The following is a 27,575-nucleotide window of genomic DNA, read 5'->3' on the forward strand; positions in this document are numbered from 1 at the left end:
GGACTGAAGCTGAAGCAAGCACCAAATCTGAAGCTTCTTTCCATCCTGCTCCTCCCACCCCCTGGCTGCAATTCCCTGGGAGCTTTGAGGAGCACTCACTTGCACTGAAGCATCTCCCATGATGAATTTTGCCCCTTCAATGACAGCTAAGTAGGAGAAGCGCAGCTGATCTGCAGTCTGGATGAGCCCCATCCTGTAYTTCCTCATTTCCAGGAGAACCTGCTTTACATCCACAGAAGAAGGATCTTTCCGTTTGTCCATCTGCAGATAAAAATGTGAAAACATGTTTTGTGCTCTGATGAGGTTCACTACAATGGCTCATTTTGTGCTAGGGCCTTCACAGCACCCAAATGGTATCAGACACAAATGGTATCAGACACAAATGGTATCAGACACAAATGGTATCAGCAGCTCATTACAGAGTCTCCAAAAAGAGGGGAAAACACTGAGTGGGCCTCAAAAATGTTGCCTCCTTCCCCTGAAGGCAAGCTTGCCTTTGTGAATCACTAAAAACTGGAGACTTCTCTTCACTGAAAACAGGAGACTTCTCTTCCCCAGACTCAAAACAACCACTTCAGAACGAGATCTGCCTTGGAACACCCTCCCAAAAGAGGAGGACAAGGGGAAATGACAGGGAGGGAGCCCTTGGCAGCCCCCCGAGCTCCCTGAAAGCTGCACCCCAGCAGCCCCAGGGAGCTGTGCCATCCCGAGAGAGCTGTGCCAGCCCCCCAAACTCCCTGCAGACTGCACCCCAGCAGCCCCAGGGAGCTGTGCCATCCCGAGACAGCTGTGCCAGCCCCCCAAACTCCCTGCAGACTGCACCCCAGCAGCCCCAGGGAGCTGTGCCATCCCGAGGGAGCTGTGCCAGCCCCCCAAACTCCCTGCAGGCTGCACCCCAGCAGCCCGAGGGGGCAGTGCCAGCCTGAGGGAGCTGTGCCAGCCCCACAAACTCACTGAAAGCTGCACTCCAGTGCAGCAGTGCCAGGCCAAGGGAGCTGTGCCAGTCCCAGGGAGCTGTGCCATCCCGAGGGAGCTGTGCCAGCCCCCCAAACTCCCTGCAGACTGCACCCCAGCAGCCCCAGGGAGCTGTGCCAGCCCGAGGGAGCTGTGCCAGCCCCAGGGAGCTGTGCCAGTCCCCCAAACTCACTGAAAGCTGCACCCCAGCACCCCCAGGGAGCTGTGCCAGGCCAAGGGAGCTGTGCCACCCCCAGGGAGCTGTGCCAGTCCCCCAAACTCCCTGCAGGCTGCACCCCAGCACCCCCAGGGAGCTGTGGCACCCTTACCAGCAGCAGACAGGTGTCCACCAGGCAGAAGGTGCCCGAGCGGCCGATGCCAGCGCTGCAGTGCACCACCACGGGGCCGTGCCCGGGGCTCAGCGAGCCCGACTCCCGCACCTTGAAGAGGAAATTCAGGAACGACGCCGGCGACTCCGGCACGCCAAAGTCGGGCCAGGTGGTGTAGTGAAAGTGCAGAATCTCCCGAGTTTCCTGGCTCTGCAAAAAGAGGGTTTGGGGACTCTTTTAGTTTGGATACACCAGACAGAAGGAACAGCGGCTTAAATTCCAAGGACAAAGTTCCACCAGTCCGAGGGAGCTTCTATAGCTGCACAGCCAAGGAACTAATTACAAGTAATTATCTCTTCTTGTGAAGATTTCCACTGGGAGCAATGGGAATTGTGTAGGCAATTTTAGTTATTTATGGTTTGTTACTTCAGCACAGCTCAAGAGCTTGTGTCACTCTGGGTATGGCTGAGACATGAAACTGCCTGGAGTGTCCCCAGGTATTTCTCATAAAAACCTAAGAGTTCAATTTCCACAACMTCTGATGCAGAATCACCAAATCCAGAACAATTCATGACCACCAATGTCAAGCYCTTGTTGGTGAGGAGATGAATTTCACCCCAAGGAGAGAAAGGATGAGATCCTGTACTCACACTCAGGTTTTCCAATTCCAGCTGTCGTACTGTGTAGTAGGATTTGATATCTTCAGATATCAACGTTAGTTTCAAGTTTGTGTCTTCAAAAAACATTTCTTTCTCCTCCTTCCGTGGCCAGTACTGTGCACACTTTACCTACAACCAAGCATGAGACATAAATGTCATTACCTACTACAGACTGAACTGCAATTTTCTTATTAAAGTCTCCCAGAGAGATGAATTCTGCAAAGACTGCTGCATGCCAGAACTTTAACTGAGCCAASCAAATAGAAAAGCAGCTTTTTGAAGAGTGCAGGAAAAGCCTGGAACCACAATATTYATCAGCAGCACAAAAAAGAGTCTGCACCCACAGTGCAATGTGGTTTAGCCAAATTCACAAGAAATTACGACCTACAATTACAAACCGAGTGATTTTCTGCCTGTACCAGTTYACCAGGTATTCAATCCCAAGCACAACTTCTTAGACAAAACTATTTACAGTCATCCCATCCCATTCTTTGGGTTGGTTTTACTTGGGTTTTTTATKACAGAAAACCATCAATGTGATGAACACATAGCAAGAACTGGGTGAGTACTTACAGATCCCTTTTCCATCACTCTGTTCAACATGACAACACCACGGCTTTTCTGTTCCCAAACCATCTCCCAGAAGTGACCACAAGTATTTGGCAAAGGTCCCTGCAGAGACAGAATCCCAGAAAGAAGCATTACTTTTTGTAAATGCCAGTGCACCCTTCCCAGTAACAGTCCCTGCACAAGGCAATAGATTAAGACAAGCAACAAGCAACTTCTCATTTAAAACTGTAAAAAATGCAGAGACAGCTTTAAATTCCATGTTATGAATTTACCCAGGAAAGCATGGGTAATCTTTCCCCCCATGCATACGAGGAAGAGACACAGAGTCTCAATCATGAGAACAGAATTGGGAGTGAAAAATGCTGCATTTTCTTAGGAAAGGTATACAAAGRTCATGGGGTAATAAACCCCACTGACTGAAAGCAGAAATAAGATCTGTGYCAAACTACCCTGCAATACCTCATCCTTATTCATGACACTTGAAGATTACTTGACTAAATGGTAAATATTCAAAAGACTGAAATGATACCAGATCAATAACAAATTATATGGTTTTCCAGAATCTTCACAGATTTGCTTTGGGACTGAATGAAATGCTAACTCCTTTTACAGACTACCATCTATTCCCAAAGCTGAATTCCTTGTAACTTCCTATTTCTGCTATTTTCTACTCCAAAGCTACTGCTCTGAATTTTGAATTTGCCATCCATCTACTCCGGGGCTCAAGCAGAACAGCAGGTCCTCAGAAAGAATGACTGGATTTAAATAAAGCATCAAACCCATTAAATTCTGGATCAGAGCAGGTAACCAGTAGCAGTCCTGCACATTTGAGTATTGCACACACAGTTCACCCCTGTGACCAACCTCCCCTGTCCTAAGAGCAATGAGAACTGTGTTCAAAGAACCATTTCCACATTGCACACTGCACTGCCCATTTCTTCCTGAGAAGATTTATCTTTATTCTCTARAAACAGGAAGGAAGAGCTGTCACTTGAAAATATGAATCCCAGTTTACCTTTATCTAAAGTGCAGGAGGAARGGGTAAAAAAAGCACCAAGATTAGAGATTGGGACAGTCTCCAGGGAAGTGAATGTTTAGGACAAACAAGAATCCTGGCACAGTTGTTGGCTCTCAGAGTAAGACAAGGGTATCAGGGTACTTTTAAATTTGTTACACAAATAGGCGTGGAATACACAGATTCAGGGAAAAGCAGTGACTGTTATACACAYACAGATGTTTATATGCACTTAGGTAGCTTTACAGTAAAGCAAACAAACAGAAAACCTATGAAAAACAACTCCAGACACCACGTGATTTTATTATCCACTGCCAGCAATTACCTGGGTAAGGATGTAGCTCCTTTGGGCCTCTTCCATTTTTATCAAGCTAGCATTGATATAGTCATTCTCACCTTGGTTTAGCTTAATTCGACTGTGATCAACTGCAGCAYAATCAGAAAACACAGGTTAATGTCAATGCAACACAGCACAATCCATGCACAAGCTCAGCAGATGGCAGGGCCAAAGAGCTGAGCTGTGCTGGAGAATGGAAAGAGCTCAATCCCACACAGGGCAGGGGCTCCCTGGGCTGTGATTCTGGAACACAACACTGCCAGAGCACTGAACACAGGGCACACCTCACCTTCCACCTCCATGGCAAGAGTGAGGCCTTTGCATCTGGAATAACCCCACAGCAATTTGCAAACCAGATCACTCTGACCTATTTATACAGCTATCGACTTGCTGGTTAAATAAATCTAATTACACCACTGCTTATCTTTTGCAGCTTAAACATTCAAATCCAGCTTGTTCAAGGTTGTTAAAGGTTTGTCTAAACATATATTGGGCAAACAGGACAGAGACCTTTTAGAYATTTAGCTTCTGCTCCCAACCCAACCACCCTTTAATGTACAGAAAAAATTATAACAATTCAAGAAATACAGCAAATGTAAATTCTCTTTTGTTAGTCACTTGCTTGACTTGGGACTAAAAAAACCAAACCACCAACTAAAAAAACTCAACACATACAAGGCTTCCCACATTTTGCAAGACAGCAAGCAGACTGGAAGCAGGATTATCTAAAGGCAAGAAGGAATTTGTTACTCACAACCTCAAATACTATRACTGCTTAGTAAAGCAACATGACTGTTCTGGTTGACTGCCCCAAAGGCTTCAGTAACTTTTAAGCAGAAGTTTGCAGGGCTGTTCTGAGCCCTCCTGGGAGCTCCCTGCAGTACCAGGTACATGAGRTATWATTTCTGWTYAGATACATTAACTATTATTTCTCAGCAGATACAGTAAGTATTATTTCTGATCAGATACATTAACTATTATTTCTMASCAGAYACATTAAMTATTAYTTCTSASCAGMWACAWWAAMTATTAYTTCTGAYCAGMWACAWWAACTATTATTTCTGMYCAGAYACATTAASYATTATTTCTGAYCAGAYACAYTWACTATTATTTCTCAGCAGATACATCAAGCAGCATTTTTGCCCAGTGGTTCCCTGCACTCTGTGCAGCCAAACTCAGGGATGCCAGGCTTGAGGGCAGGGCACAGTGACATCCCTGATCCCAGAGGCAAAGCCAGGCTGCAGCAGCAGCAGAGTGAGCTGTGAGTGCACAGGATCTGTGCTCAGAGATCATTTCCCAGTAGCACAATGCGATTACAGGCATTTCCAACAGCCAGCTCTGGCCTGGGAGCATCACCTSTGCTCCTTCTCTGCTCCAATTATGGGATAACATTTATCTCACAGCCTGTGTGCTCTGTGCCAGACTGCTCCTCAGCACTGCTGCCTCCTGGGCTGACTGAACACTGCACACAAACCACCCCTGCAATTCTAGAAATGCTCCAGCCACCATTCTCCTCTAGCAAAAAACTCAAAGGTAAACCAAGACCTCTGCCCACAAATACACTCTACTGTATGCTGCTCTATAATCCTATGGATGTAACAGCATCCTGTACCTCAATCCCAGAAATAAATAAATGTATTAATAAAGAGAATTGTCTTGGATGCTGATCCACCTAACAGAATCGTGTCCTTACAAAGAACATATAACTGTTCTAAGTCATTAGAGGTCGAGAGTCTTACAAACAATGGAAAAGAAAGTGTACTTACAGGGGCTGACATCTCTGTACCTATTTCTATTTTTGTTTCTGGGATGTTTGGCCACTTTACATGGAAAATCACTGGCTTCATGCCTGATGTCCTGAAACAAAAAAAAAACAAAACCCTGTTAGATATGAATCCATCTAATTTCATATCATTAGTATTTTAAGACAAATASCCGTTTGACTTCACATCTTCACATGTGGGAATTCTGCAAAAGAAAGCACTTTGGGCCTTAAATTAAAAATCAAGTTCAAATTTATCGGAATAAAACACTAACATTATTTGTAAATTAAAATATTATTAGGTTGCATAACAAAGTAGCAGAATATTTATCAGACCTTATGCCTTCTCTCTCCTGAAGAAGCAGGACCTCTGTCCCAAAGCATTTCCACATAAGCACCAGTGAAAGTATCAGCCCTGCTTCTGATTGAGCAGCAGTGAAAACATTCATTGTGACAGAAAAAACTTGTCTACCTCCCTTGGCATCAGACAGACACAAACAGAGGTGATTTGTCTAAAATCACTTTCATTGTTGAGTTATCAGCAAGATGTCACAAAGCTGCAGTGATCAAACCCAGYTGTACCCAACCCACATGCTCAATCAAAACATATGCAGCATCTCAAAAATATCACTAGGGTTCTCTCAGTCAGGCTTTGTTCAGATGAATGTAAAAGCTCTGCTATCTGAGACAATTTCAGAAGTTGGAAGAATTCTGCTGTCCTTGGACATTAGTCCCAATTTGTTGAAACAGAACTTCATGTTGTAAATAAATTCTGCGTAGACACAGTTCTGCATATAARGAATCATGTATAATATTAAATTTTTTTCAAGTGGGCCATCCACTGCAGCACTGSTTGTCTCTTCCACTGCATTATTCAGGCATGTACCAATTTACACTGAATGCTCCATGTCAGGAGAAGAGYTCTGATTTACATAAACCTGCCCAAAATTAGCACAGTATTCAGAAACAGCTCCTCACTGAAATAAGGCCTGACATCAGCTGCCAGCTTTTTATAACTGAACACATGGCTGCCAGTATTTCTGCTTATGAAGAATGCAGTCKGGAGAATATGATCTGGACTGCCACAGTCTAATATCTCAAACACGAGGCAGCTAAAATGGGTGTTTTCAGAAATTTGCCTCTGATTCTAGGTTGGTGACTTCGTACTTTACAGGGATTTATTCCTCTGTACTGCACAGGATTAACAAGAGAAAAAAAAAAATCAGGGAACTAGAAAAAAACRGTTTTCTAGATCACTAACCACATTTCCCAAATGTGTGTTAAAAATCCCTAACACCCAAACCAACACAACTCCCCACCACTTAGGATTCRTATTATAAAAACATCAAAATGCCAWCCAAACCAAGATCYCATAGGAATTTTTCTGTAAGTACTAGGCTAATTTAGCAGCAGCACTAATACACAGTTTTGTTTCACAGGTTCAACGAATTTGAAAAAACCTGTTTTAAAAAAGGAAATGGATCAAGTGCTCCTTTACAGAAATTGAATTATGCAAAGGCATTCTAATACAAAAATATTACATTTAAGCATACAAGTGTATGTGCACMTGCAAACTCCTGCCAGTCTCCAGGAGTTCCACTGATYCAAACACCAACATCAAGTATTTCAGAAATGGAAAATGAAAATTTATTGTGCAGGGAATAGAGGATATTACCTCACCAGCAAATATCAGATCTTTTTCAAGATGCTACAGTGCCTAAAGGTACTTAGAGAATAATGGAGCTCTAGGAGATGCTGAACTCCCACAGGCAYAGAGAAAATGGAAAGAAAGAAGTGACTCGTGTGCCTTCAGCAGACTATTTAAAAACAGCAATGTATTTCTGGAGCATTTTTCAACAAACAGGAAAAAGCACGGGGTGRGGGTGGGATGGTACCAAAAGAGGGATCGAGACATGGCAACAGGCAAGCTGCTGCCTCACATGAAAACCCAACCAGCACCCAGAACCCCAGTGCTGAGTGTGATAAACATGATAAAATAGAAAATCCTGGAGCTTCAGGCATGCCTGGACCTCAGATGGGGAGTACTCTCCTCAGCATCATGGGAGAAAATGAGGTGGTTTGCTTTTTTTTGATAAAGAAGTTGCTTTATCAAGAACATGTAAAGTGACCAAAGAAAATGAATGATCTAAGGTCACTTCCAGGATATGAAGGTGACCTCAGTGGAAATGCAACTGCCTCCAGCAGAGAAGATGACTGGAGAGGAACAACCCAGGGCCAGTTACCTGTAACAGCCATGAGCCACACTTGTGTGGGCCACAAGTGTCAAAAACTGGTCCTGGTACTGCTGCAGTCACATAATGCTGATAGCCACTGCTGTTAGAGCAGGTTCAGAATCAATCACAGAATCAATCAAACACAACAGTACCACAAGATCTCCACACTGGAGAAATCAGACTCATTCAGGGCATGGAATTGTTGTGCTCTAAGGAACTCCAAGCCAGGGACGTGGTGAGAACTGAAGGTRGTGGATGAAGGCAGGGATTTACAAAGTTACAAAACACCTTCTTGAATCACCCTCAGTCACACTGCAGAGTTCCTGCCTGCTAAAAAGGAAGCTCGACATTTCATTTAAAAGGTCGTGCAAYACAAAACTTCAAAGAGGAAGGGCTAGAAGTGAAGTCAGTTTTCCAAAGTCAAATGCTTTGGGTTTGGATCATGAGTCACTTCATGCAACTCATCTCCTGGTTTTAGGTCCTGTCCCCTAAGCAAGGACCCCAAATACTTCAGGGGTGGAAAGAGGAAGTTCTGCTGAAGTCCTGCTCTTCAAACGGGAACTCYCTGCAGCTCTGAGAACATTGGGCTACACTTTCCCCATCTCATTGAGGCAGCAGAAAGAGAAGATGCACCCCAAGATATTCAAGTAAATATTAGGTAAGGTCACAGGAAGAGGATGGATCACAGGATGACAGGATGACCATGCCATCAGCCATCCAAGAACACTGTTAGATTTGTGTATCAGTATTTAGAAGGTAAACTAAAGGCACAGTCTCACCATCTTCAGCTGCACCAGCCAGACTCCTGGGAAGCCTTACAGCAGGGCTCAATTTGATCACAGTTTAACTGCACCATCAACCCTGCAGAGCTCAGGCTCAGAAAGAACAATTTACTGTCATTTTAACAGTYCTGCTCCTGGGGAAGCAGCAAATGCCAAGATCTTATCAGGGGTTACAGAAGTGCTCACAATCCATCTACTGAGGCACGCACACTAAGGAAAGCAATTCAAAAAAATTATATGAACTTACTTAAAAAAGTAATCATAGCATAAGGAAAAAGGCTTCCTCTTAAAGCTAGCACTGAAAAAAATGGTGATAGAAGGAAGAGTAAAAAAGTTAGGATAAAGTCAAGTGGAAGGTGCTCTTTTCCCAAGATGTCACTATAGGCTGATTTCACAATGGAAATACTCCTACAATTCAATGAGGTTGCACAGGTCTGGAGAGAAGAGCACAAGAAAACCAGCAAGTACCAAAGGACCCACAATAAACTTTACACAAATGGGGAAAGGTCTTCAGATTTCGCATGTGAGGGAGCAAACTGAGGCCCTGAACTCACTCCCCAACAAAAGAACCTCACATAACGCACACAACTGCTCATGTAATCCACTTTGACAAGGAAGATTTGATTTTTTATCCAACATTAAGCTTTACATCAGGATATYTGGGCAAGGACAAGAAATGAGGATGTAACTTGTAGGTAAGAGGAAGGTCATCTAAGGATCAGATAAATGAACAGACAATTGCATCACACAACACAAATCTTAACAAGCAGTGCAGAATTTTAGCCAGATAAGTGAAATAAATATGGATTTTAATACCCTTTAGAAACATTTTATMTAGTCTCCTAGTTTTGCTTTCAAGTAAGATATGGAGCATTGATTTGCTTATTAATCTCCTTCAAAAAAAAGAAACCAGTTGCCTGGTAAGTGAAGCTTCTTGCTGAGGTCAACAGCATGGAGAGGAAAGGACAGGCTTGTTTAAAGTTCAACACCACTATCACACCAAGTTCAAACACATAAATAAATAAGAGATCACACACTTGCAACACAGTTTTCCTAGAAAGCCCCCTGCTAATTCAGCACTGCCCAGGCACTCGGAACAGGCTGTGGCACAGAGGGTTTGTGACACCAGTCAGCTGCTGGGAGCACGGAAATAACCCCCCAGGAGAATGTAAACTGGGCATGACTGCCCTRTTAAATCATATCAACACATGGCAAAGTGGGCTCACTTTCCCCAGGCCTGCATTTAGCACAGCTCACAGGTATTATGGATTGTCTCTCAGCACTGACCAGTTCCAACATGCCTCACTGGAGAGGCTTTGAAAGCAAATCCTGCAATCCTTTAKTGCATCCACTTCATCCTGGGAGATAAGTGAGCTCTGTAAATGCTCAGTGAAACACCTGCACTGAATGGGTGTCAGGGTTGGGGTGTGTACCTCCAGCAGGGACAAAACCACCCACTGGTGTCACTTCCAAACTTCAGCACTGTGTTTATTCTGCCTGTTCCCAGAAGGAAGGCACTGCTGTCAATAAACCACAGCAATACTGCACAACTCAGCTGTTCACATCCTCATACTGCTTCAATGTCTGAAATAGCTGATTTTTTCATTCTGGTTCTTTTGAATGCTGCAGCAGAGCCAGGGAAATCAATGAGCTAAACTTTAGTATCAGGTTAAAGAATTACATGAGACTTCTCAAATTTCAGTATGCTCAAAATATAGTTTGTCCTTGAAATTTATGACCCATAACAGAAGAAGTTCAGAGCTGCTGGCAGGAACACTCAACTTCTGCTGTTTTGTAGTCATGTACTCACTGCCAAAACAGGAAACAACTGAATGGAGTGTCAGCGTAAGAAAACAACTCAAGTTCCCTTCTTCTTCACATCCATCTCTGCTTTTCCTCCCAGATACTCCAACTGCTCCAGAAGTGCATCTTGAACATCAYTGGAAGGATAGAGACTTTTGAGAATGCAAAATGGCTTTTTCTTGACAGCTGTTGTGCAAAAGCAGAGCTTTGCTATCTGTATCATCAAATAAAGTCAGTGCCAGGAAACAAACCACACTGTCAYTAAAGTGTCAAGAGATTCTAACTCAGCTGCTCTTCTCTAAGAAAAATAACCACCGAGATGAGATCCAGATCTTGATTTGCYTAAACATTAGGGGTCTCTACATAAAGAGTTTTGGTTTAACCTCATCACAAATAGACTGGTGCATCCGACAGAGCAGCTATCCACATAACTCCTAAAGGAATTCAGTCTGCATAGCAAATCCAGACCTTAATTTGTTTGCAACGGGTTTTGTGTGAGTWTAAAAATGTATCATTGCCGGCCTGTAGGGTATTCCAGGCTCCACAGACGGACAACTGTGGTTATAAACAGTCCTGCTTTCCTAGTTACCTAATATTTTMATTCTGACATCTCACAAGCCATCTAAGAGCATTATAGCTCTTGCAGAGCTACACCACCAAAAAAACACAACAAAACCCAAAGCTTTGCAGGCTTCAGAGAGGAAAAAAAGACATAAACCCTACAAATGCCAGAATGCAAGGGAGKTATGAAAAACACTTCTCACACCTTTCCTGTGCTGCATAAACAAGGTATTTTCTAGAATTTAGACAAGCTGCAAATTACATGTTTCAAATTGGAAACAAAAGGACAAGAGATGCCCCCCAGCTGCAGATAATTTACAGTTTCTCAAAGGGATCTCTGGCTTCACAAAATAGGAACCATGAAATAACTTTTTATCCATACTCACTGAGAGTCCTCTACTCTCTTTCTGAGATACTCTGCTGACAACCTCAGTTTATTAAGAAAGCAAGACTGTACTATCTCCCCAAAATCTTGCATAAATCATTATCACCATTTAATCTTATCATAAATGAACTAATTTGATTMACAAGGTTAAATAAGATAACCAAGTGTAAATCTTGCTTCCTCACCAGAAAACATGTTGCAGGTCTTAAAAGCTGAACAGATCTTTATAGATTCTTTTTCCTTTTGTCCCGCTTTTATCCCAGTGCGTGCCTCTGCTCCAATCTCTTGGCTCTGGACACATCCTGCTCCTCTATTCACTTGGCCATGCTGGCACATTGTCCACTAAAAAACCCACAAATTTGCAGAATATCTGGCCTTACCTAGAGCTAAGAAGGAATCCAAAAGGCCCCTGCAGAACCAGTTATTGTACCAGCAGAGAACATTATCACTGGCTGCCTGAAGAGATCCCAGGCAGTTGTTTAGTACTGAATCTACTGTCACAGTTTAAGGCCCCTAAATCAGTTGGGAAGACAATTAACCCACTCCCCTAATGAGCTGTGCCAGCACTGCTGCAATTAGCAGCAGCATGCAAACACAGAACATTTCTGTGAGCTCCATGAGTAATATCACAAGTGAGTCTGAAAGCAACCAGCCCTGGGTATTTGAGCTCCACTCGGCCTACTAAGCCTCAATTAAGTTTTTTAAAAAGAGCCCTCACTTTAGATTAAGACATGCACTTCAAATGCACTGAGCTACAACCGAAACTTGTCTGTGGTGTTTGTGTCCTTTCACCTTTTCCTGGAAAGTCTGTTGACTAAAAGCCAAACAAACAGCACAGCACTTTAGCTGTTTGACAGACAAACACCACAGTCATTTCACTCAGGAYAAATATTTTAAAGAAACTAAATATGATTGCAAATGTTCGATTTATTTTTCACAAAAGGAAAGTCAACGTTCATGCAGTTGTCTCACCAGCAGTTTAAACTCCTTCAGTTGCAGAACTAGGACTAAGTTTAAACTCATCAGCAGTTTAAACTTAATCATTTTTAATCCTTTTGGAGATCCCATGAGTTAAACATATCTAGGTTGCTAACTGGTACCTTAAAAATACTGGTCACAAAGACAGACAGCTGGAGAAGTCCAGTATTCCTCATCTACAGTGACATCTCCTCATCCATGACACGCAGACTTTGCTAAAGTACCAGAACTGTCAGAGAAACAAAGGCAGTYAGCATTTCCCAAGTGATCTCAATTTTGTCAGGATCATTTTCAGCTGAAGGTACCATACAGGATGTTCACTGCCTGGCACACAGACTGGGAAGGCACAGAGCTCACCAAGCTCAGCCTGAGCAGCTCTGCAGTTCAGCTCCACCGCGAGGTTCGCTCAGAAACATGGCCCAAACAAGCTCCAGCCACCTCCCTGTGTGTTATGAAATGATCCATGAAAGCACAAAACAAAGCACAGAGTGATTCCCCAGCCCCTGCAGCTGCTGTGACACACAGATCCTGTTCCCTCCCCAGGACAGCCCAACCACTGCTGGCAAAGGAGCCCAAGGAAAATGCAATGTTCCCAAAGCACTCCCCAAACAGCCACCAACACACCTGGCAACACAACCTCACCAACAATTAGCTTTCCCTTTCGTCCCTAATTGAAACTAATTGGGAGCATCCATGAAGCTGGGACTCCCTCAGGTACCTCCAAAACACACAAGACATGAGCAACACCTGCGGTGTGACTAAAACTTCCAGCTACTACAAACATCATCTCTCCTAAATCCATAATTTTGATTATCCAGTAGAGATAAAAAAATTATTTGTCAAGCTTTGGGACATTTTTATAGTTCTAATCTTCAAGGCAATCTTAACAAGTCAGAGAAAGAAAAGGTTTTTTAAATGGTTCCCTAGTGATGAGGTTGGGGTTTCATTCAGTTTGATTTCATACACATACGTTTAGCACTAGGGCAATTCCCTGGAAGGAATGTGATTCCCTGAATAAGATAACAAGGATTTTCAGTCCTGGATTTAGCAAACAGGACGATGCTTCTCACACTGCTTCAGTCACAGAGAGCTGAGGAGGTTCCAGGAGAAAACAAAGACACCACTCCCCAAAGGTGCCACTGACTAAATTAAAGGGGTTACCAGTAATGAAGACCAAAGAAATTTACAGTATTACTTGAAAACAGGAAATAATCTGACCTCAGAAATTCTGGTTGGTGCTCAAARCAAATATTACGAACTAGGTGGAATGAGAGTTGTCTACACAGAGACAGTGTGAGAGCAAAAAACTTCACCAATATCAGAGGGGCCTGACAGAACCACATGCACCTGAAAATAGAAAATCTGAGTTGTCAAAGAGCTCCAGACTTATTTACTTATCATGCTCCTTACAAAACCAACAGCTTGACTTGGCACCTCACAACACCCCCCAAAACCACAGTGAGTAATAGGGGAACCAGGAGACTTTGTACACCCCAGGACTTATCATCAATTCCTTTTTGTTATGCTGTTAACAATTCACAAAGACATCAGCATTTGCTGCCAAGGGAAAAGATGGGCTGGTTGTGAGAACATGCACACACATAATCTTTTGCTCATCAGAGAGTCAGAGCTACAAAAATATACTTCTAGGGTTTACAAAGCAAAATACCATACATTTTTTCACATCACTGCCATTGTCCTTTGAATACCCTAATGTCAAGTTTGTTGTTGMCATTACATTCCAAAATAAACATCTGTCTTCTTGGACTGCTAAAACATTAAAGGGTTTCAATGAGAAAGAGACCTCAYTCTAGAGCAGGGATTTTGATCTGCTCTCTCTCTTCTTGATTTGAGTTGGTTTGAAAGCCTCTTACCATCACGAAAACAGSATTTTGTGAAAACAGAATATATTTGCAAGCCTTGTTTTCTACGCCCAACACTGACTAAAACTAAACTCAGATCTTACAATGTGTAGGAGAGAGTAAGCAAGCTATTGGTGTTCACACAAGCAAATACGAATTATATTGGTTTTGCTTTAATACTTACCTGGAGTTAAACGAGTTATACATGCATTTAGAAAGTACAGCCACTTAAAGCACTTTTAGACACAAACTTGCCATATGCTATGTTAAAATTAGACTGATTTTTTTTAAGCAACAAATTCATGCGCAAAGTAGGTCTATTCAGTAGACACAGATTTTGAGGAATGGTTTTTCTCATCCAGTAATCTTTGCAGAAAGTTCCAAACAAAGCTTAGTTGAAAAAAGAAAATATTTCAGAATGTGATTTTGAAGCTGTCTTCACAWTATCTCACAGAACTGCAAACTCTTTGATCGATTCCAAAAGTAATGGACTGTTTGCACTAAAAATGCTTATTGTCAGGGTGATAAATATAAAACAATATGTTTTTTTAGAAGTAATAACATTGGTACCATTGAAAACTAGAGACTTTGTAAGCTGACTAAAAATAGTAATTTGAATTCCTAGCTTAGTCAGCTTGGCCAGAAACAGCTGTGTTCACTGTAACCTCTAATTAGTTTGCACATTATAAGAGCCCCRAAGATTTTTTCCCCTCTCCAAAACCTACTAAATTAGCCTTCACAGCACAATGCTGTTACCACACCAAATGCAACAGAATATTCAGACTTTAGAAAACTTCCCATTATTCTTTCTGAAACATTTCATTTATAAAGGCACATATTTGACAAGGTAAAGACAATGTCCCCTCTATCTGGAGCATTCAGAAGAGCCTGCCTTGAAAGGAAAAGACAAGRTCCAGTTCCCAGCTGCTTCAGATGAGAAAGCATGGTCTCAGTTCTAACCCAAGTAAACTGTTCAATACTTTGAAACTCTGAGCAACTACAGCCAAATTTAAAGCAAATTTAGTTTTCCTCATGGTTAAGGGGTGTCCTTTGGCATAAATTATTTCATTCACACTGGGTACTCCAGTAGGAACCTAAAAGCTAAATTGAACTTTCTAAGGTATATGCAAGTGTTAATGAAATAGTCAATGGGGCACATGCTCAGACCACGGCAGTGTTATTTTTCCATTTAGAATACCATGGGACAAGCAACAGCCATATTTCCAACTTTCTACTAACTCCACCAAAATTCTCCAAGTTCTAAAGTTGGATGTAGAGGAAGTACTAAAACACAACAAGAAAGAAAATGGTGGAATTGTTAAATAGGAAATTGTGAACTCTGCTTTACCTATTTAAAAAAATCATCATCTACATCTTATTCAGTGGCAAACTTCATTTCCTTGAAGACTGTGCACTGCTTTACTGGTTTTCTTGAGATGCAGTTTTTAAGTAGGACGTGTAAGGGGGGTAAACTGAATTTATTTAGTATCAAGAAACCCCATGCATTCAAAATGATGAACCACACGTCACACAGGTACCAGCTTCATAACGTAAATGGGTCTCCCTCCTGCATTCTGTTTGTTCCYTACAATTAAGGGTGCAAAACTGAATTCCAGCAAGTTCTAATCTATGGCAAAAGAATGTTTCATCCTGTTGGCCATCAGTAAGCAGACAGGCAATGGAACTGGATTCATTCTGCCAAAGCACGCTCATTACACTATTACTAAAAGCTTTTTATCATTTCTAACCTAACAAGATTCCAAGAGTTTAAAGAGAATGTACAATTAACAGGATTGCACAATGCAGGTTCATGCCTCTGCATGCAGGGAAAGGTCAAACTCGAGCTTTGCTCCTCCAGCAGAACCAGCAAACAGTTGGGCTTTCAGCAGCTTTGCTTTTCAGCACACTGCCCAAATCCCTCTTTGGGAACTTGAAGGAGCTGGAACTACTTAMCTACCATTGCCAGAGAGAAGTTTAAAGTATCGTTCCTTAAGAAAGACTTGGACTGAAATTGAAGAAACTTGCTGGATTACAAATTTGCATGAACAGCTCGTTGCACTTGGGATCTGTTTAACATGGCGGTATAATAACAGATGCCCACTTCACTGTATTTAGAATATTCAAATTTGGAAAGGAAAATTGTAGTGATGATTAAAAGCATACTGAATTCACTGAATGGTGCAACCTACAGGTTGCCAAGCTACTGCAATGCACACAAAAACCTGCTGAGAACAAACAGTACTGCTGAAAACAGATGTTAGATAAAGCAGAATTAGGATACTCCTGGTTTTTCACATGACTGTCTAATTTGTGTTTAGGAAAGCAATCTAACTCAGTTAGGTTAATATTAAACCTTGCAGCATTCTGAACCTGAGCTGCTCAGCTCCCAGCCCAAATACAGCTCTGGATAAGTCAAACTGAGCTGCCATTTGCCCACCCCACACGTGTTCCCAGCTGTGTGACTGGTGTGCCATGGCAGGGTGCACATTGGCAGGGATGGGGACAGGACACACTGTCCATCTTTCACAGCTCTGGGACAGGATGGCCATACACCTCTGCTCTGCACCAAAGTTTAACAGGAGAAGCTACACGTAAGAGCAAAATGTTTACACAACTACTTCTCACCTCAGAGAGAGAAAAAGCCAATGTGCTTTTTGGAAAGAGAAACTTAACCCTTAAATACTTACAGCAGAATTGTAACTGTGTAGAAAATCTACCTATGGTCAACAAGCCTGGGAACTGGTGGAAAGACAACCCCTCCCATAACCTCAAACCAGCCAATCTCACATGCTAAAATATACTCATTATTTTTAGTTCTCCAGGTTGCAAAGCAATGCTTCAACACACTGACAGAACCAATCCTGTGTTAATAGAGGATGTTTTAACTGTCACCACAGGGACAGAGAGCTTTCCCATCCACCAGTACAGGACATCTTCTCATCTGAAAGCAACTGAGCATTTATAAAAACAAATGTCAGTGTTAACAGGGACATCACATAATCAAGGTAAATGCTCACAGACATCCCACTGCAGCACASATTAGCACTCTGCACTCCAGCACATGAAAAAGACTGCAAAACTTGACAAGCCAGGCCTTCAAAGGACTGCTGAATGCTCCCCATGCTAATGAACCAGACTGCAGAGTGGGAGTCAGCTGCGTGGATCTGATGAGATAAACACTTTTGCCACTTCATACATCCACTCATCCTGCTAGTTTCAAATAATTAATTCTGAGAACACCAACTGATTTAGCAAAGCCAAGCTACCCTAACAACTTGTACCTCTCACAGTGGCAGTATCCTCTGTGCAAACACATGACTCTTTTACTTCCAGCACTCCTTGCCAGCCCAGACCTTGCTGCACTGGACCCACCACACCCCAGGCTCCAGCAGACTCTTGCTCATCATGTTCCACTTCCTGCCAGCTGAAGGCAGTTATCAGCTGTGACTAACCATGCTTTATCACTYGATGTCTACCTCAAATCCTCATTTGCAGTCGTGGCACAGATCTGGAACACTTACAGAAAAAGAATGCTAAAAAATGCAGTAAATATCTTTAAATAAACCCTTCACACCTATCACATCCCTTTCCATTCCCCATCCTCCCAAAAGACTGCTACACCAAAGGCTTTTGAGCACTGATCCACAAATRGAGGTTATCAACTATCAATCACACACAGGTGCTGCCTCTTACATCAACACTGCTGAGGGCAAAGCATTTTTAGGTTGTATTATTCTCCTGTAAGTATTTCAAGACACAATTTTGCCTGTAGAGAGAGTTTTATACGCAGAACACGTTGTTAGCGAAGACTTTGGTAAAGAAAACCCAAAAGATGCAGATGTTATTACATGAGAGCAATAAATRTTGGAGTGCTTGCTCCTAATGGGGAGCAGTATTAACTTCTTTAGCTACACTTCAAAGGTAATAACCACATAACAGTTTTACCACCCCAAATTTCAKGTGGTAGAGCACTGAGCAGGCAGAGCAGCAAACAAGGAATTTGCTGCTGTCAGCCAGTCACTCACAGAGAAATATCTGGACACTGAGAATTATCTGTACACTGGGTTGTGTGGGTGACCAAGCAAAGCCTTGGCTCCCAGGGGAGGCTCCTGATGGTCAGCTTTACACAAATGATAAACATGAAATCAATCACAAATAAGACATAAGTCAGTAGTTTCCATGAAAYCTTTCTGCTCTGTCTGCTTCCTGACAGGCTCTAAAAAGACTGGACTTTCCCACTAATGCTCTCATGTGGCCTAATAAATCAGGGAACTTTGCAGCTGTAAAGATTTCCCATATTTTCAACCTCCTGTTCCAATCTTTCTCCTCTTCTGAGCACCAGATGAGTCTGATGGATGCAGAGAAGCACCAGAAGCTGGGGGTCCCCCTGAAAACAGCCCTGACCTGCCCTGGTCATGAAATACTTGWGGCCAATTCTGAGAAAGTTTCAATACTGGGAATGGAAACAAAGTACAGGCTGAAATGCAGTTCTTGTTCATAACATCTCACAGAGACCAAGAAGTTCTTGGTGACAACCTAGATTCACTGTGAAAATCTCCATTAACAGAAGTTTAAGAAAGAAGTGACAGCGTTTATTTCCAATTTAAATTCCTAAGGAAATAGATAAAAACATTTTCTAGAGCTGGGGAGCTGCCCACCCCACTCCCCTTTATTGGGTAAAACAYCCCATTTCTCTTCCACTTCTGCATGTATTTGGAAATCTTGTCACATGTATTTGCATTTTAGCTGTTTAATAAGCTATGTAGTATTTTTCCAGTTCTTGCTCCAATGACCCACCCTTTCCTTCTTTCCAAAAGAAGTTCCTCTTACTGAAACCTCTTGCTCATGTCAGAGCTGTATTTTTTCCTGTAGCCCCCTCTTTAGTCATTGATGGCAGTGCAAATCTTAAGAAAGGATATACAATTCCACACAGGGATGGCAGAGATTTAGTTGTACTTCAAGCAGCTGCAATGACTGGACAGAAGACAGTGGAAAAAACAGTCCCCACAGAGTAAAATGGAATTGAGTCTTCTGAACTAGCATGGGTTATTTTTCCTGTCAGAAAAAGGAAGTATACTCYTCCTTAGTCAAAGATGCATTTTTAAAATAGATTTCACATTTTACTTCCTGCCATCACATTAAAAGGTCACGCTGTTTATTCTACTGTAACCTGTTACTGTGGGATCAGGAATGGTATAAACAAGCAATGCTCATTGGAACGTGCACCAGGGAAGAAGGTTATGAGAACATTCCTCTTTATGTGCAGAACACTTGTTCCATATAAATATAAAGAATCTGAGAAACAGAGTGTCTTTTGTAGGATGGCTCTCAGCATCAAGTACTAGACGAATCAAGTACTTGACAGAAGCAGCATAAAATTCTGTGAACTTCAGATACAAGAAAAAGCACCTGACAGATCACAAATATAATAGCTACTTTAGGTTCAGAATAGTACTATGTAGTAGCATTTTTAACAAGCAATTATTTCAGTACATGAAGTACAGAGGGCTTTCAGCCCACAGGGGAGGGTTTCCTCTGTCTGCAGCGAGGTCTGGCCAGCTCCACACTCACCCCTGTACTCCACAGAGGTCTTTCTGTAATTGCATGGACTGGCAGAATACAAAACCTGCTGTATTGTTGCTTTATTTTCTATTTCTACTGATGTCGAAACWGTTTTAAGCTTCTAAGGAAAAGAAAAAGACAGCACCAAACAACACAAATCTGATTAAATGATCTCTTCACAGCAAGTGAAACAGGTAAATCTTCACCACTGATCTCTTCACCCTCAGTCTGAAGGTAACTTTTGACCCCTTAAACCACAAAGCATCCACAACAACCAAAAGCTGAGACAACTGTGGAACTCCCTAAAGGCCTGGATCCTAACAGCAGGAAATCAAATATTCTATACACAAAATAGGAATCAAGTTTTAGTTCCTAACAATGGAAACAGGCTTTTAACACAGGTACCAGTATCTTATTTAGGTAGATCACATATGGGACTAAWGTTGGATTCAGCAGAAAGGGTTTGTTTATTCCTCCATGAAAGATATGCCTAACTAGGAGGTGGAACTGTCCAAATATTTTTTCATTCCAGAGATTAACAAACCAGCAACTACATAAGATACATTTTCAGCACCAATGGCACCAAAAGAATTCTGCCTAAAAGGATAATGTAACTTATCACACCAGCAAGGACAGATAGGAGGTAGGAAGGGAGTATCCTCCTCCAGTGACACAAATCACTGGAGRAAAACATACAGCATACACACACAGYTTGGGAGGACTCACATCTCAYYTGGTGCYGATGATAAATGTTTTAAGTTGAAAAATATACAGATTCTAACAGTTAAACCGCAGATCTCTGAAGTATACTGGATTTATACTGCTTTGGAGCAGTTGCCCTTTACCAATTTGTTACTCYACTACTTACAAATGCAAACCTCAGWCWTWWACTGAAACATTTATCAGTCCATATTCTAGGACAAAGTATTGGCCATGATGACAGCATATGGAAAGTAAACCTACAGAACTAAAAATAAGAAAAAACAGAATTAAAAATATTTCTAAAAGTTTCATATTATGCCAGCTCACTTTCCTTCCCAACAAGGACAAAAATTGTTCACTGCTGTTCCATGAACAGACTTTCTTAACTGCAGAAAACTCAACCCAATTTGAAAGCAGATCAGCTATCACCATTAGCAGAATCACATGCATTTCCAAGAATCACTTTTACCAGTTTTTCTTGGTATACTGTGACAGGCAAGCTGTTGAATCTTAGCTGTATTCTGCGTGGGTGAGAGAAAAAGCACATCTAAATTCACAGGGTTTGGTAGAAAATGAACTGGAATTTGTACTACATGATCTACAAAGTGAACACACAAAGGCATTTGGATGCTCTATCAAAGTGCCTCTCCCAGTCAAACCAGCAAGGGCATGTCTCCTGGCACCAGAAAGAAAAAAAAAAAAAACCTCTTTTGCAAATCAGCATGAAACAAGTTGACCAATGACTAAAAAAAGCCCAGCAAACCTCAATGGGCAGCACTGCAAACATCCCAGCTCAGAGATCAGATCAAGTCTGTGTTCCTYATGAACACTGCAGAGAAGCAATCACTCAGTGAGGAATCACTGAATGTCCTCAGGTATTTAATGAGGCTAAATTCACAATTCAAACAGGCATTTAAGTTATGCTAGTGACACTGATCTAAAACCTGATAATTCKCATGTTTACAAGAAAGTTGCAATGATATTTCAGCATAAGCCACAGCTTACAAAGTCTCAGCTAAAGAGAAACCTTGGAGAAAGTCCATTTGCAAAGCAAGTATTACAGGAAAAGATTTAATTTAAATGTTTAGTTAACTATAGGCTGAACTGTTATTTCAAACCTACCCAGCATATTTAGAAAGCTATTTTAGTTTGAAAAAATATTTGGTCTACCACTACCACATTTTATTCTCTGCTTACAAGGGCTATTTCTATTTGAATTTACCATCATTTGGAATRTGGCCAACACTGCTTTCTCCTTTAGTTTCCTTCTATACATCTGCATCTCCAGCACAGAGAGGAGACATAAGTAATACRTGGAAGAACACATCAACAAGATAAACCCCTTCCAAATATGCTCAGAAGCAGGTGAGTACTGTGTGCACATTGTATAATTTCTAAATTTTTAGCAAATGATAACCATAACAGGCTCCATTTCTTTATGTTCTAGCTCCAGCAAGGCTATCACAGAAGCTCTGGGTTCAAGCATTTAGAATTTAAATTCTGTAGAACAAGCAAGAGTAAGTGGCTCAGTAGCTTTATAMACTGGGACTTTCCCAATCTCAAATCTAGACACAAGTGGTGCTGATCTGAGAAAGGCASCAGTAAAACCCAACCAATGCAGCAGCGCCGTGAGCCAGCCCCAACAGCACAAAAGGTACCATCACCCAGAGCTGAACAGCAGTTCTGCTTTCCAGGCAGGATCCTGACTTTGTGAGACAAGCAGAGTGCCCTGAGCCAACCCCAAAAGCACAAAAGGTACCATCACCCCCAGCTGAACAGCAGCTCTGCTTTCCAGGCAGGATCCTGACTTTGTGAGCTGAGCAGAATGCCCTGAACCAGCCCCAAAAGCACAAAAGGTACCATCACCCACAGCTGAACAGCAGCTCTGCCTTCCAGGGAGGATCCTGACTTCATGAGCCACAGACACTTTGCTTTTCCATCACTCACCCTGCACTCGTGTAGCAAGACTCAGTGACTGTACAGCACCACAAACATAGAATATCTTTGGCTTATTGAAGGAACAGAGAGACTCCCTGCAACTCTGAGCTCTAAACCAGCTTTCCATAASCAGAGCCAATCACGCAAAGCCTCCAATGAATCAACAGAGCACGGATTAAGCAGTGGCAAGGCACTGCATGCAGAGACCTGCAGCTCCAACTGGCAGAATRAAGCAGAAAGATGCATTTATAATAAGTCATGCTCATGCCACAATCTATCTGCTGCTCAGCACCAGGGCAAAGGACTAACCCACATGCTTTCAGATTGCAGCCTGCACACTTGCTGCAGCTTATAAACCAAAAACACTTGTAGAGCTTCCTGTTCACTGACTTTAAATACAAAAYACAACCACACTGCTACCAGTCTGCAGGGTCAACCATTTCAGTTTACTTTCAACATCAAAATCCATCCACATATTCTACAAATCTTTTTCCAGAAACAGTGAATACCTAAAAAACTTCCCATGCCTTTTTCCTCCTGACAGAGGGACATCCAAAATGTCATGATACCTTTCAATCTTCCCCCATAATCTGAGTGAAGTTTATTAATTTCCATAATTGGTAGTATTTTAGTCTAGCTTAGAGAGGTTTRGAAAAACTAACATTTACATTAATATTTGTTTAAAAGACCCTCCAAAATTCAAAAAGAAACTGAGAACAGTTACCGGTCTCTTACAGGCCTCAATCCCAACTCCAACTACAGTTCAGCTTTCCAAAGCACAGTTAGTTCTGTTTTCAGGATACTCTCTTCCAAACCTGCTTGAAAATCTAAATTATATCCAGTTCTTTCTTATTATATTTTCCCCTAACTATCAGAAGAATAAAAGAGTGCATATTTTAGTTTCATTTTGCTACCTTCACATGCAAAACTCTGCATGAGCTGTCCCCAAATATATGCTCTACCTTCATCCATGCAAATGGGATCCCCACTTGAACAGCACATCAGTAAATAATTCAGAGGTATTTTTACTGTTCCTGATAAGCACATCAAAGTTAATATCATTGGCCAACATATCTAGTTTATATAAACACAAGAAGCAACTCTACCTGTRTTTGAGGGTTGTGTTTTCAAGATAATATCTCGCTCTATCACCCCATGAAAGAAGTTAGAAACTAAAATATCTCCTAAAGTTTTGGAAGACTTCTGCATGTAAAATTACTATGAAAATCTGATATTGCACTCACTGTGAGCAAATGACAATCTAGTGTTGCTTTGATWTTCTGGACAAATAGCTATTTTTCTTCCCTGCTCTAAAAGCCTAAGCTGTGCTTTCCTTAGCTTTGGGGTATGGTTTTTTTGTTGTGACATCTCCAGAGTGAATGCTTTCCATTCCAGTAGATACTTCTAATGATATTTATGCAGGCTACATATCATTCACTTACCCCCAAGCATTTGTTTTCTGTTGTACCTTTACCACAGCTAGCACATGGTAAAGCTCACAACCCTTTAACTTACTGTTTTATGGAAGAGGACTTTAAATTGAATTTCCTTTCTCACGCTTATGTTTCTCTAAAATACAAGCAACAGCCAGAACCTGAGCACTTCTTTTTTATCACTTGGGTCCCTGAACAATCTCCACAGGAGCTCATGGCTCATAGTTCTTGTAGCAAGTAAATCTAGGGGAAAGTAAAGGATAGAAACAGGTATGAACGACCAAACAAGCATTAAAAAAAAAACAAAAAACAAAACCAACATAACATGAAGAGCTTCATCACTGTTCATGCTGTTCTGAGCAGCTGTACAGAGAATGGTTCCACTACCTGTGCAGTGCCCAAGACATGGCTGTGACAAAATCACCTACACAAGATCTTAATTTTGAGTCTGTGTCCCCATCCTGTGATTAATTGTGCTGAAAAGAGAAGGTAATCTAAATTCTGTCCTTTCACAACTGTACTATCATAGCTGAACACAGCTTCCGGTCATCCAAATAAAAGAAGCATGGACAATTTTAACCCTTTTAAGTCATGTGGCAGCCAGACAAATCTCCCTGTGGTCACACCACCCTGTTTATTGCTAATTCCTCCTGGAGATGCTGCACACTGCTGTATCTCCAGATAACACAGACAAGGAACACGAGGAGGTGACAGCTAGCAAGCAACATATGCTTCACCTGCAATACTGGTGAACATTTCTGGATTTCAGCAGTTACAATCGTAACACTTAGCTACTATAACATGTGGTACAATTATCTTGGGGGAAGACATTTTTCTGCACCGGTAACATTYATTATTCTACTTACTGCATTCTCCAAGCAAAACTGGCATTGTAGGAAAASTGCTTTGTTAACGTCACAGCTCAGACACCAAAAGCACAGATTATAGAGAAGTACTTTGTTCTTCCAGATGTACRTGACCTGCCAAGTTGCCATTTTCAACAGCTTATTTAAAAGCAGGATACAGTTGAGAAACTGAATTTCATGTCATAGATGCACATTTACTAATCAATCTTAGGGAAAGAAAAGAAAGTAAAAATCCACCCCCTGTGCTTGTCAACAGTTGGATRCAAATCAAAGAATCACTTTAGTCCTTTTTTTTTTTAATTGAATTTTAGTGCTCAATCAAAGCTCACGCTGTGCTACAGTTTGAGCAGGCTACTGAGTCATATCATTCAAARAAAGTAGGACAAAAATATCACTGAATGCCAATCCCTCATTGAAAATGGGCCATTCCCTCATTCGCCTTAGATATTTCACTTCTGTAATTAAATTGTACCTGCAGAAATGTACCCCTTCCATTACAAAGCTCTATTACTCAAAATCATTTCCTGAGCACTAAAACTGCAACATRCCAAAGCATCCAGAACAGTTCAGCAAAAACGTAACGTCATATTTCCACATGACTTTCAACTGATACAGCCAGCAAACACTGACACTCTGCAGGGATGGAAATGTAGAAAACGGACCTTCTGAAAAGCATGCACAACATTTCATTCTTATTCTCTAGATGCTCGACAACTGAAGATGCTCACCCTGAAAGCTATTACTGTTAAAACTTGCCTGCTGTGGTTCTGAAACTGGAGTCCATTGATTTCACTTTTATACAACTTCACTGCTTTTCTCAGCAGCCTACTTCCAGGAAATGGACACTGAAAGGAACCAAAGCTCAACGTCTGTTGCAAACATGAATTTCAGCTCATTCATTCATGAAATACACCAGCCTAAACGTTCAAATGGATGTTACAGCAATGCTGTAACTGACTGAACACATCCACCCAGTCATTCATGTATTTCAGCTTCTCGTAAATTTCCTTTTAGATAAGGGTGTGAAGARCTTCTAAAGATAAATGCACTCATTTCTGTGGCTTTTATGCCAAGCTGGATCCAGTAGGCAAATACTGTCGCAAGCATTCACGTTTGTCACACAGTTTTAAATATCACCAAAAAAATTAAACGCAGTAAACGACACTTGTGCTAGCTGCACAAGTATTACTAACACGCTGTTTCAGGCTCTGTTCTATCATTAAGGTGACTGAAAAGCTAAACGCATTTGATGCCCCCATCACTGCTTTTCGGCTCAAACCCAAAGACAAATCCGGGGGATTCAGCGCCCCGCGGCCCGGGAGGGGCAGCTCTRACAGCACCGAGGGCTGATGTCCCCGCGGGGCGAACCGAGGATGTGAATGTGAGAGCGGAGCTCCAGCGCCGAGAGGGGCTGCCCCAAAACCGGGCCCGCGGCCCCCGCTCTGCTCGGCTCTGCTCAGCTCGGCTCAGCTCAGCTCGGCTCGGCTCAGCTCAGCTCAGCTCAGCTCGGCTCGGCTCTGCTCAGCTCTGTCCAGCTCTGCTCCGCTAGGCTCGGCTCAGCTCTGCCCGCGGGGTGCCCGCACGGCCGGGGGTTCCCGTACCCCTCTGCGGCGGCGGCCGAGCGGGGAACGAGCACCGGCACCGAGGGCGCGGGGGCGGCGGGCAGCGGTGCCCGGGCAGGGCAGGGCAGGGCAGGGCAGGGCAGGGCAGGGCAGGGCAGGGCAGGGCAGGACCAGCCCTCGGGGCCGGGGCAGCACCGGCAGCATCGCGGGGAGCGGGAGGCGCCGGGCACAGCCGGGGCAGAGCCGGGGCAGAGCCGGGGCACAGCCGGGGCACACCGGCCGGGCGCTGCCCCTCACCTGGTAGATGGCGGCCCAGCTGGCGGCTTGGTCGAGCCGCTGGAACTCCTTCTCGATCTCCATGACGGGGGCCTGGCCCCCCGCGCCGCTCCGGCAGCTCCGGCTGCAGCTGCTGCCGAGGCCGCGGCGGCTCTGCCCGGCCCCCGCCCTCCCGCTGCCGCCGGAACTGCGCACCCGCCCCGCCGACGCGACGTCCGGGGCGGCGGGAGAGGGGGAATGCCCGCCCAGAGAGCCGGGGGGCTGCGGGGGCCGGGCCGTGGAGAGTGCCCTCAGCCCGCACCGCTCCGGGGGCAGTGCCCTCAGCCCGGACCGCTTCGTGGAGAATGTCCTCAGCCCGAGCCGCTCCGGGGACAGTGCCCTCATCCCGGGCCGCTCCGGGGATAGTGCCCTCAGCCCGCACCGCTCCGGGGAGAGTGCCCTCAGCCCGCACCGCTTCGTGGAGAATGTCCTCAGCCCGAGCCGCTCCGGGGACAGTGCCCTCATCCCGGGCCGCTCCGGGGATAGTGCCCTCAGCCCGCACCGCTCCGGGGAGAGTGCCCTCAGCCCGCACCGCTCCGGGGGCAGTGCCCTCAGCCCGCACCGCTCCGGGGACAGTGCCCTCAGCCCGCACCGCTCTGTCCCCACAGCCGCTGCCGCTCCCCCGCGGGCCGGGCTCGGCGCTCGCCGCTCCTGCAGCCCCCGCTGCCCGGCCCAAGCCCCGGGTACGGTGGGTCTGGCCCGGCGGAGGGGCCGCAGGATGGGGGCGGCAGCGAGGACACGGCCGAGCGGAGCCATTCTGCCCCCGGGCTGGCCTCTGCTGGCGGCTGAGCGCGGGGAAGGGCTCGGGGCGGGTGCTGGAGCTCTYCATCCGCGGCAGGAGGGTCAGGAGTCTTTGCATTCTCCTGCGGCTATTTGGTTACAGAGGAAGGGCTGCGAGGAAACCGGTGGAGTGCTGCCAGGGCCTGATCTGGTAGCGCAGAGTGTTTGGATGGATTGAGACCATGC

General features: G+C 43.6%; 1 protein-coding gene across 1 annotated transcript in view; it reads right to left on the reverse strand.

Moving 5' to 3' along the window:
• The window catches only part of PTPN1 (protein tyrosine phosphatase non-receptor type 1), a 28,225-nt gene extending 1,461 nt beyond the window's left edge, over nt 1–26,764 (reverse strand). Inside the window, exons 1-7 of the mRNA XM_057379463.1 lie at nt 26,592–26,764; nt 5,631–5,721; nt 3,853–3,953; nt 2,516–2,614; nt 1,934–2,071; nt 1,284–1,493; nt 5–261 (exon numbers count right to left, since the gene is read on the reverse strand). Of these exons, the coding sequence (XP_057235446.1) occupies nt 5–261; nt 1,284–1,493; nt 1,934–2,071; nt 2,516–2,614; nt 3,853–3,953; nt 5,631–5,721; nt 26,592–26,654 (959 nt within the window). The 5' untranslated portion in view covers nt 26,655–26,764. The remainder of the gene's footprint in view (nt 1–4; nt 262–1,283; nt 1,494–1,933; nt 2,072–2,515; nt 2,615–3,852; nt 3,954–5,630; nt 5,722–26,591) is intronic.
• Nucleotides 26,765–27,575: the final 811 nt, after the last annotated feature.

This window comes from Malurus melanocephalus, unplaced genomic scaffold (assembly GCF_030028575.1).
Source record: "Malurus melanocephalus ecotype Western Australia unplaced genomic scaffold, MMel_1.1 scaffold_407, whole genome shotgun sequence".
Lineage (NCBI taxonomy): Eukaryota > Metazoa > Chordata > Aves > Passeriformes > Maluridae > Malurus > Malurus melanocephalus.